The sequence below is a fragment of the Atta cephalotes genome (assembly GCF_000143395.1).
Source record: "Atta cephalotes unplaced genomic scaffold scaffold00005, whole genome shotgun sequence".
Lineage (NCBI taxonomy): Eukaryota > Metazoa > Arthropoda > Insecta > Hymenoptera > Formicidae > Atta > Atta cephalotes.
This window is the reverse complement of record NW_012130069.1, coordinates 581478-594594: the sequence shown is the minus strand read 5'-3', so window position 1 is coordinate 594594 and position 13117 is coordinate 581478. Positions and strand designations below refer to the sequence as shown.

Here is a 13117-nt window from a genome sequence, read left to right as displayed (position 1 = left end):
AAATATTTATACAAATAAATTTAGAAGTATTAAATTTTATGCACAAAGATTGATGTCAACTTGATAACAAGACTAATGAATAAAGTCAATATTACATACACTCGTTTTTTTGTCGTATAACAAAAAACGAACACATGTAATAATAGCGACAGTGCTTCTATTGGCAAAAAAGATAAATAGTAAGATCTTAAACATTACTATTTACCTTTTATTTGCTTAAGAAATTTAAAATTTAAAAATAAGTTCGATAACGTTATTTTTCAAATTCGATAACGGTTACTAAAATTATTTCTCAATAATGGTTACTCAATAACGAAATAACTCCTATCACTAGCTCAGTTCAAATTAACATCAACAACATCTAGAAAAATTATTTTACGTTAATTAAATTTTTATTAATACACTAATTAATATACTAATTAATAATTAACAAAATTATAGGATGTATATGGCCGGTGGAAGGAATGCCAAAAGGACTTCGCTGGTTTAGCTATGCATTGCCAACTACGTTACCCTCTATATCTTTAAGAGGAGTCATCTATAAGGGTTATTCCATATCCGAATCGCAAGTTTATATTGGCTTTTTACTAAGTATAGGATGGATATTATGTTCTTTTATGATGACTATACTTAGGGTAAGATCGAAATCCTTGTGACAATTTTAGAAAATTCTAAGATAATATCTTAGAAAGGAAACAAAAGCAGTTTCGCATAGAGACTATAACGTTCAGTTAAACTTAAATGTACAGAATGTTTCGTCTAATTTAATTTATTGATTTATATACAATGTACAAGAAGAGATATAATTATTTAATGACCATTTGTGAAAAATTGTTTTAAAGGAATAAATTTAATATTTTTCTTTTTAATTAATCGTAATTGTAAATTAAATTTTTTTCCTATTTTAAATCAATAATTACATTTTATTTTATTACATAATATAATAATAATTTATACAAAATTAATTAATCACTTCTGTATGATAGCAGTATTAAACGTTCTCAGAGAATATCGATAAATATTTTAGACAAAAAATTTCATATGAGGCAGTCCACGGACATCTTTAAAATATCATCATTTTTAATTTTTTTTTTAATTCGCTGACATATTCTATAGATAAAAATATCACATCTTATATTTTTATTTGTAGAATATGTCAGCAAATTAAAAAATAAATTAAAAATGATATTTCAAAGATATGATTTCAAATGATATTTATAAGATATCGGAATTTAATGGAATGCCTCATATGTGGTATTATATTAAATATATACTAAATATCTATAAAGTCCCATCCAGACCATATATCTCGGAAACGGCTTTAAATATGGAAAGATTTCAGACAAAAATTATAAGATATTAAGGGGGACATATCTTGAAAATATGAATTTAACCTTGAATGATCTTCTGAAGATTAGATCAATGTGATTGTTGTTTTCTTAAATGGAATCTTCATTTTTTATTGCATATTCTTGTAGCTTACCTCGAGAATGTTTTTCAAAACACTATAATAAAATATTTTTTCATTAAGTACTTTTCGAGTTATAAGGCTTGAAAGCTACAGTACCGCAGGAATTAGCATACTTAAGGTGTCCGATAGCTAAAAACCTCTTGAATGTTGTTCAGAATCATGAGACCTAGATAACATTTGTCAAGATCAAGAGATCATTGAAGGTTAATCCTCTTATTTTCATTTTTGCACTAAAAATTCATGAAAATGAAAATAAACATGTCTAAAACTGTTTCTGAGATATGTAGCCTGAGTGAGACTTTATATAGACATCCTATATATTTAATTGTAGTAAAATATTTTTAATTGTATTTATATATATTGTACAAAAGGTTGTTGTATAAAAAATAAAAGATTGTGTTGTTTACAAAATAAAATAATCTATTTTAATATATGTATACATGTAATTACACTTTTAAGTTATACATTTTAGTTAAAAATTAAAAAAGAATAGTATTATATAACAATTGAAGATGAGAAGAGTCGAAGAGGAAAATTAAGACCAATGGAGAAAAGAGAGAATCGAATAAGAATAAAGATATATGCGGTTCATTAAATATGTTTCCGTTGACAACATATTAATCTTACATGTATATTATATGTATAAATATACACAGTATTCTCTATATACAAACATATGTCATACATTTCACTATATATATCTGTTTATACTCTCATATATATTACTTACTATAATTATATCATTACAATATATAATTATATCTGATGATAATATAGTTGTGATGCATAATTTTGACGATTATCATCGCAACGATATAAATATAATAATTATGATCAAATACTTACATCAACAAATTTGTTATCATAATTGAGCTACACAGTTATAATACATAATTCTGTTATTATTAATTTTACAACTATTATAATTGCCACATTTTTAATTATGATACATATATGGTTACGGCAACAAATGACAATTAATATTCAATTAGTTATTATTAATAATTCCTTTTTTATTTAAACTTTATAATTTCTTTCATGATTTTAATTTCTTTTAATTTCTTTTCTTCTTTTATCTTTAAATCTCTTTGAAATTTTGACCATGTTTATTTTGAAAAGCTCACTTTGAAAAGCTTTAGATTTCGAAATCTAAAAAAAAAATAGATTAATCTAATAGCGATTTATGACATATTATATATATAATAACTCTATTATTTTCTAATAACTTATATTCAGAGATCTATAAAAAAAATAGCTAATCTGTATAATAGAATAATAATACAAGAGGAACCCCAAAAATGTTCATTGAGTTTTTCAATGCCAATTTTTTGATGATTCTTGAGGTCAAAAAATATACGTTATTTTTTTAAATTGGAAAATTGAACAATCTAGCGAATCGGGTTCGCATTCGAAGTTCGGTAACTTTTCTTTCTCTTTAAAATATGTACTTGTTTCAAACAATTCAAATATCGCTATCATAAGATTTCCTACAAAAATAAGCACGTGCGTTTCAAGACAAGAGTCTCGAAATAATTTATTTATTAAAAAAAAAACATTTTCTAAATGTTCCTTGACAAGCTTTTTTTTTTTGAAGAATAGTGTGATCTAAATTTTTAAGATTTTTAAAAAATTTATAATTCGAAAACAAAGCCGTATGTTGATAAACAATACATATTTCTTTTACCTCAAAATTTACTAAAAAAAAATGACATTAAAAAACTCAATGAACACTTCTGGGATTCCTCTTATTAGTGTGGAATAATACTTCAATAAGCATTAAATTTCTGTTTTATTTGGAAAAGCTGATGACACATAAAAACAGTTCGCCCTATAAAAATAGTTAGTTTAATAGTGAAATTAGATGTAAGAATGATCGTGATATGGATTCTGCGTATTTTGATAACTTTCAACACTCTCGTTGTTGTTGCTATTGTTGTTGCTAGTGACCATATTAATATCCTGATTAAATTCATTAGTAACTCGATTAGAGTTTATAGTAGAAAGAAGAAGCCGGGGACCACAGGCTCGGATTGGATGAGTAGCAACGAGACAGTCAACTATCTGTCTTATAGTAGGCATGCAGGTTTTGTTGTATCCTGGAAAACACACATCACATGCTCCATCAGAACTGAAAAAAATGCATACGACGTCACGTCGTCTTGGGTTTTAAATTTTACATTTAATTTTACATTAATATTTATAATTAATATTATAAATATTATAAAAAAAACTTTATCACAAGATACAGATGAAAAATTCAAGATAAAGTTTTATATTTTGTAACATGGATGTATAACGAGAGATTCGATTTAAAAATTATTAATTAATATTATATAAAAATATTTTTCAATTCTAGCTTCAGTAATTACAAATAATTTGAAAAATCGCAGAATATGAGAACATTTCGTAACATTGAAAGCGTTCAACAAAAACTTTCGAGATATATTAAATGCATACAACCCAAAAAGACGGACACCTCATTGTTATAGCAAGTACACACAGACGATCATCTAAAAACTCAGATATAAATGTGTAGGAAAAACGAACAGGAATGAAGTTATATCACATGCATTTTGAAATCGCGAGCAGGGGGGAAAAATATAACGCAGAAATACAATGGACAGGGAGAAGTCAAAATCGTAAGCTATATAATATACAAAATAAAAATAATAGAGAAGTTTATCAAAATGATAACTAACTACGGCTAACAATCAATTTTAACACAATCGAATGATTTATTAGGATTCATCGATAGTCCTGTGATAATCTTGGTATTTCTGACGACAATAAAAATGAAAAAAAGATCTAAAAAGACTGAAAGAACTTATCACTGGATGGCTTCGCTTTAATTTTTATTTGAACCCTTAGATATTCCTGATGCAATCGAAATGATATCGAGCATAAAAGAGATTCATTAGGTCCAAAGGATCAAAGAGACCAAAGGATCATTGTAAATGGTTTTACTTTAGCCTTTACTTGGATCTCTTCCTTCAAGTTCTTGTTGCGGGAATCGAAATCAGGGTCCGAAAGGATTAAAAATACTCCTTGTCGGTGATTCCACGTTAACATTTAAAGGCATTCTTGGTGTGCTAAAATGGGGATTATTTATCAGTTAAATTCATTGAATGTATTTCTCAAGCAATGCGCAACATCACATGCAGTAAAGGGAAATAGAGTCCAATAGATTTCTCACAAAGTTCATTAAATACAAACTGGATAAATGTTGGCATTCTAAATACTTAGCGTTAATGTAGTTGAATCTAAAAAGAGTTACAAAATATTAGCTAAAAACATCAAGCTACAAAGGAAGGGAGCAATAGCGTTATAATACTGACGCCCTGTATGCAATTAAAGTGAAAAAAAGTATGCTATATACGCTCCCGAACGCACACGAAATACTTCTTTGTTATAATTCCATAATAATACTTAGCATTTGCATGCACAAATAAATGGACATACAGACATACGGGTAAAAGTTAAAAAATGCATATGCTTATTAATAATTACGGCATAATATAAAATTTTCATAATCTTTTAGGCACATCTCATTACTTTTCGCTGTAAGATGCCCAAAGAAATGTGAAAAACGAGCAAATGTTTTGAAATTGATTTCTTGACAAAAATGTTAACACTGTACTTAAAATATCTTTTTATCTTTCAACATGTTTAGTAACAATTAAAACATGTCCATTAAATCGTTAAACTATAATTAATAGTATCACTCTCGTTAAATATAATACCTTGAGGATCAATGATTAAATTTTACACCTGGAAGAACACCTGGATGATCAACCGGGGTAACGTATGGAAGAACATCTGAAAGAGTTTACCTGAGAGAGAAGCAATATATCAAAAAAATAATAATGTTTCTTCAATTTTTCGGAACGCTCTATAAAATTCAGAGTGAAGCACTATCCTTTAATCGATGTATCGCTTTGTCACTTATAGCTATAATTGTTCTGTGCAATATTGACTGTAATATTACTAAGATTGTCTTGTTGTGTCTTATGCAACTCTTGCGTAAATCATCCAACAATTTCTCGATTATTCATATCGAGAATAACAATTTCTTCCGTTGGTCCTTCCTATCGATACCGAGCTATCGATTTAAAGTTGTATCTTATACTAATAACACAACTATCACAATAATTATGTAATACTGTAACGGCGCAATATTTAAGCCGAGCTGTCATAAGCGAAATTTGCTTCGCCTATACTTTTCATAATAATTAACATGACATTTATCTCTCTTTGTTGAATTAATGTTATTAAATATATATTGTATATTAAGTAATCGTTAAATCTTTCTTAATTATCAATTAATAATATATCAAGCAATTAATCAATATTAATATTTGTTTCATAATCTTGCGTAATGTTACACAAATGCGTACATTACATTATATTTAATCAATTATACAAGATACTTAATTATACGTTTTATTTATAATTATTATAAATTTAACTAGTTAGTAAAAAGAATTCATAAAAAGAAAGCTCTTGATCATTTTATGAATTCTATTAATTGATATCTTATATAATGTTTAAATATAATTATATATATATATATATATATTATCTCGTTTAAAAGTTTATCGGCTTTTATCAAAGTTGTACATACGCGGATATACTTGTGTTCAAAGACCGATGAAGCTTTCGTATAACAATTAAATCTATCATTTAATATATATATTTCTAAATTTCTATATCGCATGCGCACGCGCTTGTATATATATTTTTCGATTCTAGTCTAAAGAAAAATTTCGCACTTTCTCTTTTCGATTATTTATTTATTTAATTTATATAATATTAAAAAAAATCTCTTCTTTCTATAAAGGTTGTTGTTGCGCATACTTATTATTCAATGCAAGACGATATCTCTTGATTTATATATATTGTATTATTTTCATGTAATTTCTAATAGCTGCACAACGTATCCGATTGCCCATTCTAATTATAAGGCAGTTTCCTTCTCACTGATAATCTTGATTCCATGCTGTGTGAGAATCATTTTCACCTCTTCCTTATCTCGAGTGTTTAGTTTCTGGGTTGGGTCTTCAGCTTCATTTTCCTTTCCTAGATTTTCCGTCTGTAAGTTTAAATTATCAATGGATTTATTCAGCCGATCTTTGCAGACATCGGTTGATCTCTGCAAAGATTTTGATCTTCTCGAATCTCTCGATATCAGATTATCAGCAGATCCAATCAACGTTGTATTTTTCGCAATCTTGAGCATTTTATCGTTTCCTTTCGAAGATATCTTTGCCAATTGAAGACTATCTACTGAAGAATATCTTCTCTTATCTTGTGCATTTCCGCTAGAATCTTCCTTTTTTCTGAACAAAGAACCTTTGCGGTTGACCTTCCTGGTTCCGCTTGTTAAAATCGCAATCTCATCTTTGGGTATAAAATACAATTCCCGTGGCTGATCTCTGTTCATCAAAGAACCGTGAATAAACAGAGATTGTGACTTTGGTCTTCCAGGATCCTTAATTTTCTCTTTATCAGAGATCCTGCTTCGATCATCAGCCGATTCCGTACCGCTCTGAAAGCCACAATTCTCAATCTCGAAGCTATCGTCATCATCTTGGTGTGGCTCAATCATCTTGAAAGTATACCTATCAGTCGGTAATGTAGAATCCTGATCAAAACTGCTATCCACCTCGCCACAGATTTTGCAAAGTTCGCAGGGAATCTCCTGAATCTTTCCTTCGAGATCATCAGCAGATTCCTGGAGATTAAGCGAACCGCAGATGTCGCATTCGATAGAATCGTCATCATCGGCCAGTGAACTGCATGTTGATCTGAGCGTATAGAACGTCTCCTGATTCGGGCTGCTTACTTCCTCCTCCGTTCGGAAAGTGATCTCATTCATGTAACAGCAGATCGAACAGAACTCGTCCGGAATATCAAGTTGCGAGCCATTACTATTTGTCTTCGTTGGCGGTACACCCAGAAATACCTCTTGGATGCGTTTGATTGACTCATAGCTTTTCGACTTCTTCGAGAATGCGTCGTCTTTCTTCGGCTTCTGTGTGGATGTTTCATCAGACACGATCATTGAGTCCAAGCTGCCTTGAAGAGGCACGTTGTAACGTCTCACTTTTCTCGTATACACATCTTTAATCTCGTTAAAATCACACTTCGTTTTATTATCAGCATCTTTTGCCGTTTTTATTGTTTCTTGTGCTTGTTGTTTGTTTTCGTTCATTTTTACAGTCTTCTGAGTTTGAGTCTTTTTCGGGCTCCTTATGGAAGACGTTTTCGAGGAATGCTGAGAGGGGTCTTCAATTCGCGACGTCTCTCGATTATCAGTATGTCGGTTTTGCTTCTTCAATTCGTTCTCGGAATCATTTTTGGAACTCTTCTTCGAAGGATCCAGAAAAACTTCTTCTAATTGAGTGATAACGCGATCGTTGATAGATCGATCGTAATCTTTCATATCCTCACTTCTATAAAAGATTTGACTTTTCTTTTTAGGACTTTTTGCACTTGTAAATATTTTTGACGATTTTTGGGATGCCTTCTTAGATCGAGACGTTTCTCGATCACTGATAGATTTATCATGATCCTTCATTTCGCGCTCACTTTCGTCAGTCTGAAGTTCTTCGACTGTTCTGGGACTCTTCGTCTTCATGGAGGATGATCTTGAAGAATCTTGGAAGATTTTTTCTGTACGAAACGTTTCTCGATCCTTAACAATTTGTCCTTTTTCCTCGATATCTACATCGTAAACTTGTTCTTCCATGATTTCGGAGTTTTTCATCTTCATAGAAGAATTTTGGAATACTTCAGATTGAACCGCCTGTGAATCGTCAATGAATCGATATTGCTCCTTGATCTCGATGTCACCAATTTGACCATCCTTGTTCTTTCTCGGACTTTTACGAGAGTTTACGATCGATTTTAAGTATTTGCCATCTATCTCGAGACTCGAATCGCAAGATGTCATCGGTTTTTCCGAGAAATGCGTGTCCAATTCTGATTCTTTTTCTATTCTGCTCATCTTGTCAGTCTCTTGCGACATTCTAAATATTTCTTTTATCTGTTCTCTGTCTTCAAAATTATTATCCTTATCGTTTACCTCTGCTACTGAAAGTAATTCTTCCACGATATATTTCAATTGATTTGTTTCGTCGAAAGATTTTGTGCGGTTATCACGATCGTTTACAGAATCTACATTATCCGTCACGTCTTCTATTTGACCGTCAGCATATTTCGTTAAATTCAATCTGGCAGTATATATAGGTTTTTTATTTTCTTCTTCATCCTCGTCGAAATCATATTGGCTAAGGCGATAATCTTCCTTGTCTACGCTGAAATCGGAGAGAGCACATTCGTGGCGACCGTCCAGTGACGTCATTGAAACGTTTAGTGACGAAGTTATTGCCTTAGCATCTAGATATTTAGTTCTGTTCGATTCGAAATCGGCTGTCTCTTTTTTAGAGTCGATTTCTATGTCATCAACTTCGATATTATTCTTCATATCTCCCTCCGTATTAAGTTCGGTTAATTCTGTATCATTTTTACCTACCTTATCTATCTGTGAACTTTCTTTAGATTTATTCTTTTCCTCGTCAAGCTTAATTTTAAGCTCATTTGTAAGTTTTTCTATCATTAATCTACGGTTGTCCTTTAACGTAAGTATGCCATGGCTAGAATGAACAGGCTGTACCTTAACAACATCGGTAAACTCTACTTCTACATTAATCATTTCTTTGTTGCTAACGTCAACTTTTCCATCTATGACACTCTTTACTATCGACTTGGAACTCTTCTCCGATCCAACTCTCCTAAATCTAGACCGATCCGAATTCACTTTGTCACTGATTGCTTCTACCGTAGATCTATGAGTTTCTTTCAGTGCGTTCTTATCATCTAAACCTAACTCTGTATCGATTATTCTTTTCTCAAATATAATTTTTCTATCACAAGTTTCAACTCCATCATTAGCAGCACTTTCTCTTTTCGGCCAACAACATTCTCCCAATCGGAGTTCGCCAGAACTCGACTCGCTAGGTTGAACGTTCATTATTAATTTACAATCGTCATTCGAATCTAAATCTATGTCAGTGACTTCCATCTTAGATCTCAAATTCTCTTTTTGTTCAATTTCAATTTGACCCTTTACTATACTTTTTATTATTGAGCTAGAATATTCTTTTGGCACGAGTTCACCAAAACTTGGCTGACTAGGTGAAACCTTCATGATTATCTCACTCGAACCTAAATCTACATCAATAACTTCCGCTTTAGATCCCAGATTCAACACTTCTTTATCCCTCGCAATATCGTCTACTGTCAATTTATGATCGTCATTCGACATCAATTCGCTAGAATTCGAAGAAATTTTTACTATTATCTCATGATCATCATTTGAACCTAAGTCCACATCAATGATTTCCGTCTTGGATTTGAAATCCGAGACCTCTCTCTGTCCACTAACTTTACCCCCGGCACTATCTACCACTGAACTACGACCCTCTTCTGACGGAAGACCAGGCTGAGACTTCGCCATCGGCTCGTCAAACGCACCTACCTCATCTAAAATTCGCGCGACGCCGGTTGCGCTGGCGATGATCTGTTTCGCCTGACCGGGATATGCGACTCTAGATATATGCTTGATGTTGCCATTGTCGACGTTGTTGCTGATCACGCTAACGAATTGTTCGCGAATTTCGTCGAGCCCGCCACCATTACCCGCAGCGTTTTGCAGGTTTTTTCGTAGCACCACCGCATCCGGCACATCAATTGACGCAACAATCTCGACTGGGCTCGGTGAGCCCATAGTTACATCGCTGGGTGACGGCGTTAGCAATGCAGTTAGGTATCGGGAATCTATGTGCAGGTAATTGTTCGCATTCGGTGACGACAATTCCAACTTACTTCAGTGTCCAATCGGCAGTGGCAGCGTGAAAAACATGATGATTCTTTTATAGAACATCACTTTCGATCATTATGTCACATTCTAGCACAACATAATTTAGTCACGTGGGCTACGTTTTGTTATTTATAATTAAAAATTATTAGATAATTGCATAGGAAATACATGACTTTTTAGTCTACAGAAATAAAATATAAACAAAATGGCGAAAGAAATAGTCATACCATTTGGTAGTGTGTGTGTGTGTGTGTGTGTGTGTGGTGTGTGTGTGTGTGTGTGCGTGTGTGCGCGTGTGTGTGTATAAATTGAGTCGAAAAGTTCTCTACCATTTTACAATTTTCGCAATAGTTAATAAGATATTAATTACTAAAAATTCGAATATTGATCTTCAATAATTTTTTACTCAAATACTATCAATTTTACAGAAAAACTGCAAGAGATAAAAATCATTTATTTTCTCATAGAACTCTAAAGCCGCGTACAGACTTGTCTCAGAACTTGTTCGTGAACGTTGTTGCGAATATCGTCGCGAACACTAATGTGTCAATGCTACCTTTATTGTAACCGCCGCCGCACCGCCGCGAACTGTTACGAACATCGCGAATATCGCCGCGTATGGTGTTCCATTTTTATTAGTTTATGAAATTTGTTCAAGTCCGAGACCATTTATAATCATTTGTATAACACTATCTCTAACCGAATAAAGTACTTAGTGCACTATATAAATAAATTATATCATAATATACTGCGATGATTCGTTTGGTAGTGACAAATTCGAGAGGATAACTATTAGCTGAAATATTGTCCCCTTACATGATTTCATATGATTTCATCCGATTATAAATAATAATTTTTTTCACTGCGTATGAAGTCATTTGATAAAATATATGATTTTATTTAATATTATACAATAATTTCTCGTGATTATATATGTAATTATCGGATTATGCAGAGATTCTATATGAATTTTATAATTCGAAGACTCTGTTCCAAGATTAAAATTGACTCTTTGTGATCCTGGCAGGAGGACCTGATATTCGCGGCGACGTTCGAGATAGTCGAGACAATGTTCTCACTAGAGAGTCGCTGCTCACTAGAGAGTCGACTTATTCGCGGCAGCGTTCGCGATGGCGTTCTGTTACAAGTTTGTAATTTTATGCGGTGATGTTCGTGGCAGTGTTCGAAACACTATTCATATTGCAGTCTTTATTGCGACGGCGTTCGCAAATAGTTCATAATAATATAATTAGATAATCAGATAGACTGTACGCGACTTAAGAATTTTTTTAGAATTTTTATCTACATTTTAGTATTTTCTTTAGTATTTTTATCAACATGAGAAAATACAGTATTAAAAAATTCTGAAAAAATTCTCAGAATTTTATGAGAACAAAATAAACTTTTGTCTCTTGCTATTTTTCTGTACGAGTATTTGAGTAAAAAATTATTGAAAATATTTAGCGATTTTTAGTAATATCTTGTTAACCATTGTGAAAATTGCAAAATCCTAGACGACTTTTCTCAATTTAGTCCGTTCTAGCTACACAAAAGCGCTTGGCAAAAACTTACGGGACATCCTGTGTATATATGTATATATATGAGATACATTTATTTTTAACAAAGTTGATACAAAACTGGTATAAATTGATTAGAAATTGAATTGATTAGGATTATTGCAGAATCGAAGCCTCAAAATTGAAATTAAATGGTATGATATCGTGCATCACCTATGCAGCTGAAAAGTTTGATAGCATTATTTAGAACTTTTAAAATCCAATATTTCATATGCAAGAATTTGATAATAAATTAATTGTTATATTGTGAGCTCTGTTTAATTCCAATTCCAGTTTCACTCATATGTTTGCAAATTTGTTTTACTCAGCGCCCTTCATACAATAAATAGAACATATAAGAATAAATGGGGTTGTTATGATCCCACGCGACTAATAAAGAAAAAAATAACAAAGATGTCTTTGGAATTCGATTCACTGACGATATTATAAACATTAAAATCTTACTCTAAAATTAATTGAACATTTTCATTAATTCTTATCTTTATTGTCAACAACAAAATAATAAATATTTTTTCAATAATTATAATCATAATAATTGCATTATCCTTGTCAGTGAATAAAATTATTTAAAGTGCATATTATTCTTAAATTAATTTAATTGTAATATATGATATAATATATGAACTCTCGGCGAACATTCTGTAAATATATTTCTTGTTTAATTTGTTAATATTGTAAAACATTAATTTTAATCAAAATAGTTTACATATAAAAAAAGCTTTATTTTTTAAATTATTTTTGTTAATTATATTTTATTAATTAATAATATTTTTATACTAAGATAAATGTAAAACTTTTCATGTTTGGCTGAGAGTTAAATATATTTCTGATGCTTTGAACCTATAAAGAATAATTATGTATATATATATATATTATATTATATTTTATATATATTATATATCTTTTTATATTATTTAAAAAAATAAATAATTAAGGAAAACAATAAAATACAATAATCTATAACATTTATTACATATTAATTCAAATAAAAATTGGATATCAAATGTATATTTATATATTCTTAAACTACTTATACTAAACAGAAGATAATTTTGAAATATTATTAAAAATAGTTAAATAGTGAAACAGTACAATAAATAGAACGTAATTCTTTTGTCATGAATAAAAAATTATTTGAATATTCTTCAGGCATAGAAAATTTGATGTGTGTGTGTGTGTGTGTGTGTG

At 30.8% G+C, this 13117-nt stretch overlaps 2 protein-coding genes across 2 annotated transcripts in view; one reads left to right on the top strand and one right to left on the bottom strand.

Annotated features, from left to right (window-relative positions):
* The window catches only part of LOC105626233 (ABC transporter G family member 20-like), an 11683-nt gene extending 11027 nt beyond the window's left edge, over positions 1 to 656 (top strand). The window contains exon 14 of the mRNA XM_012207538.1: positions 442 to 656. Coding sequence (XP_012062928.1) covers positions 442 to 656 — 215 coding nt within the window. The remainder of the gene's footprint in view (positions 1 to 441) is intronic.
* A 5769-nt stretch (positions 657 to 6425) lies between these two features.
* Positions 6426 to 13117, bottom strand: part of LOC105626232 — a 10839-nt gene continuing 4147 nt past the window's right edge. The window contains exon 5 of the mRNA XM_012207537.1: positions 6426 to 10356. Within this exon, the coding sequence (XP_012062927.1) occupies positions 6426 to 10356 (3931 nt within the window). The remainder of the gene's footprint in view (positions 10357 to 13117) is intronic.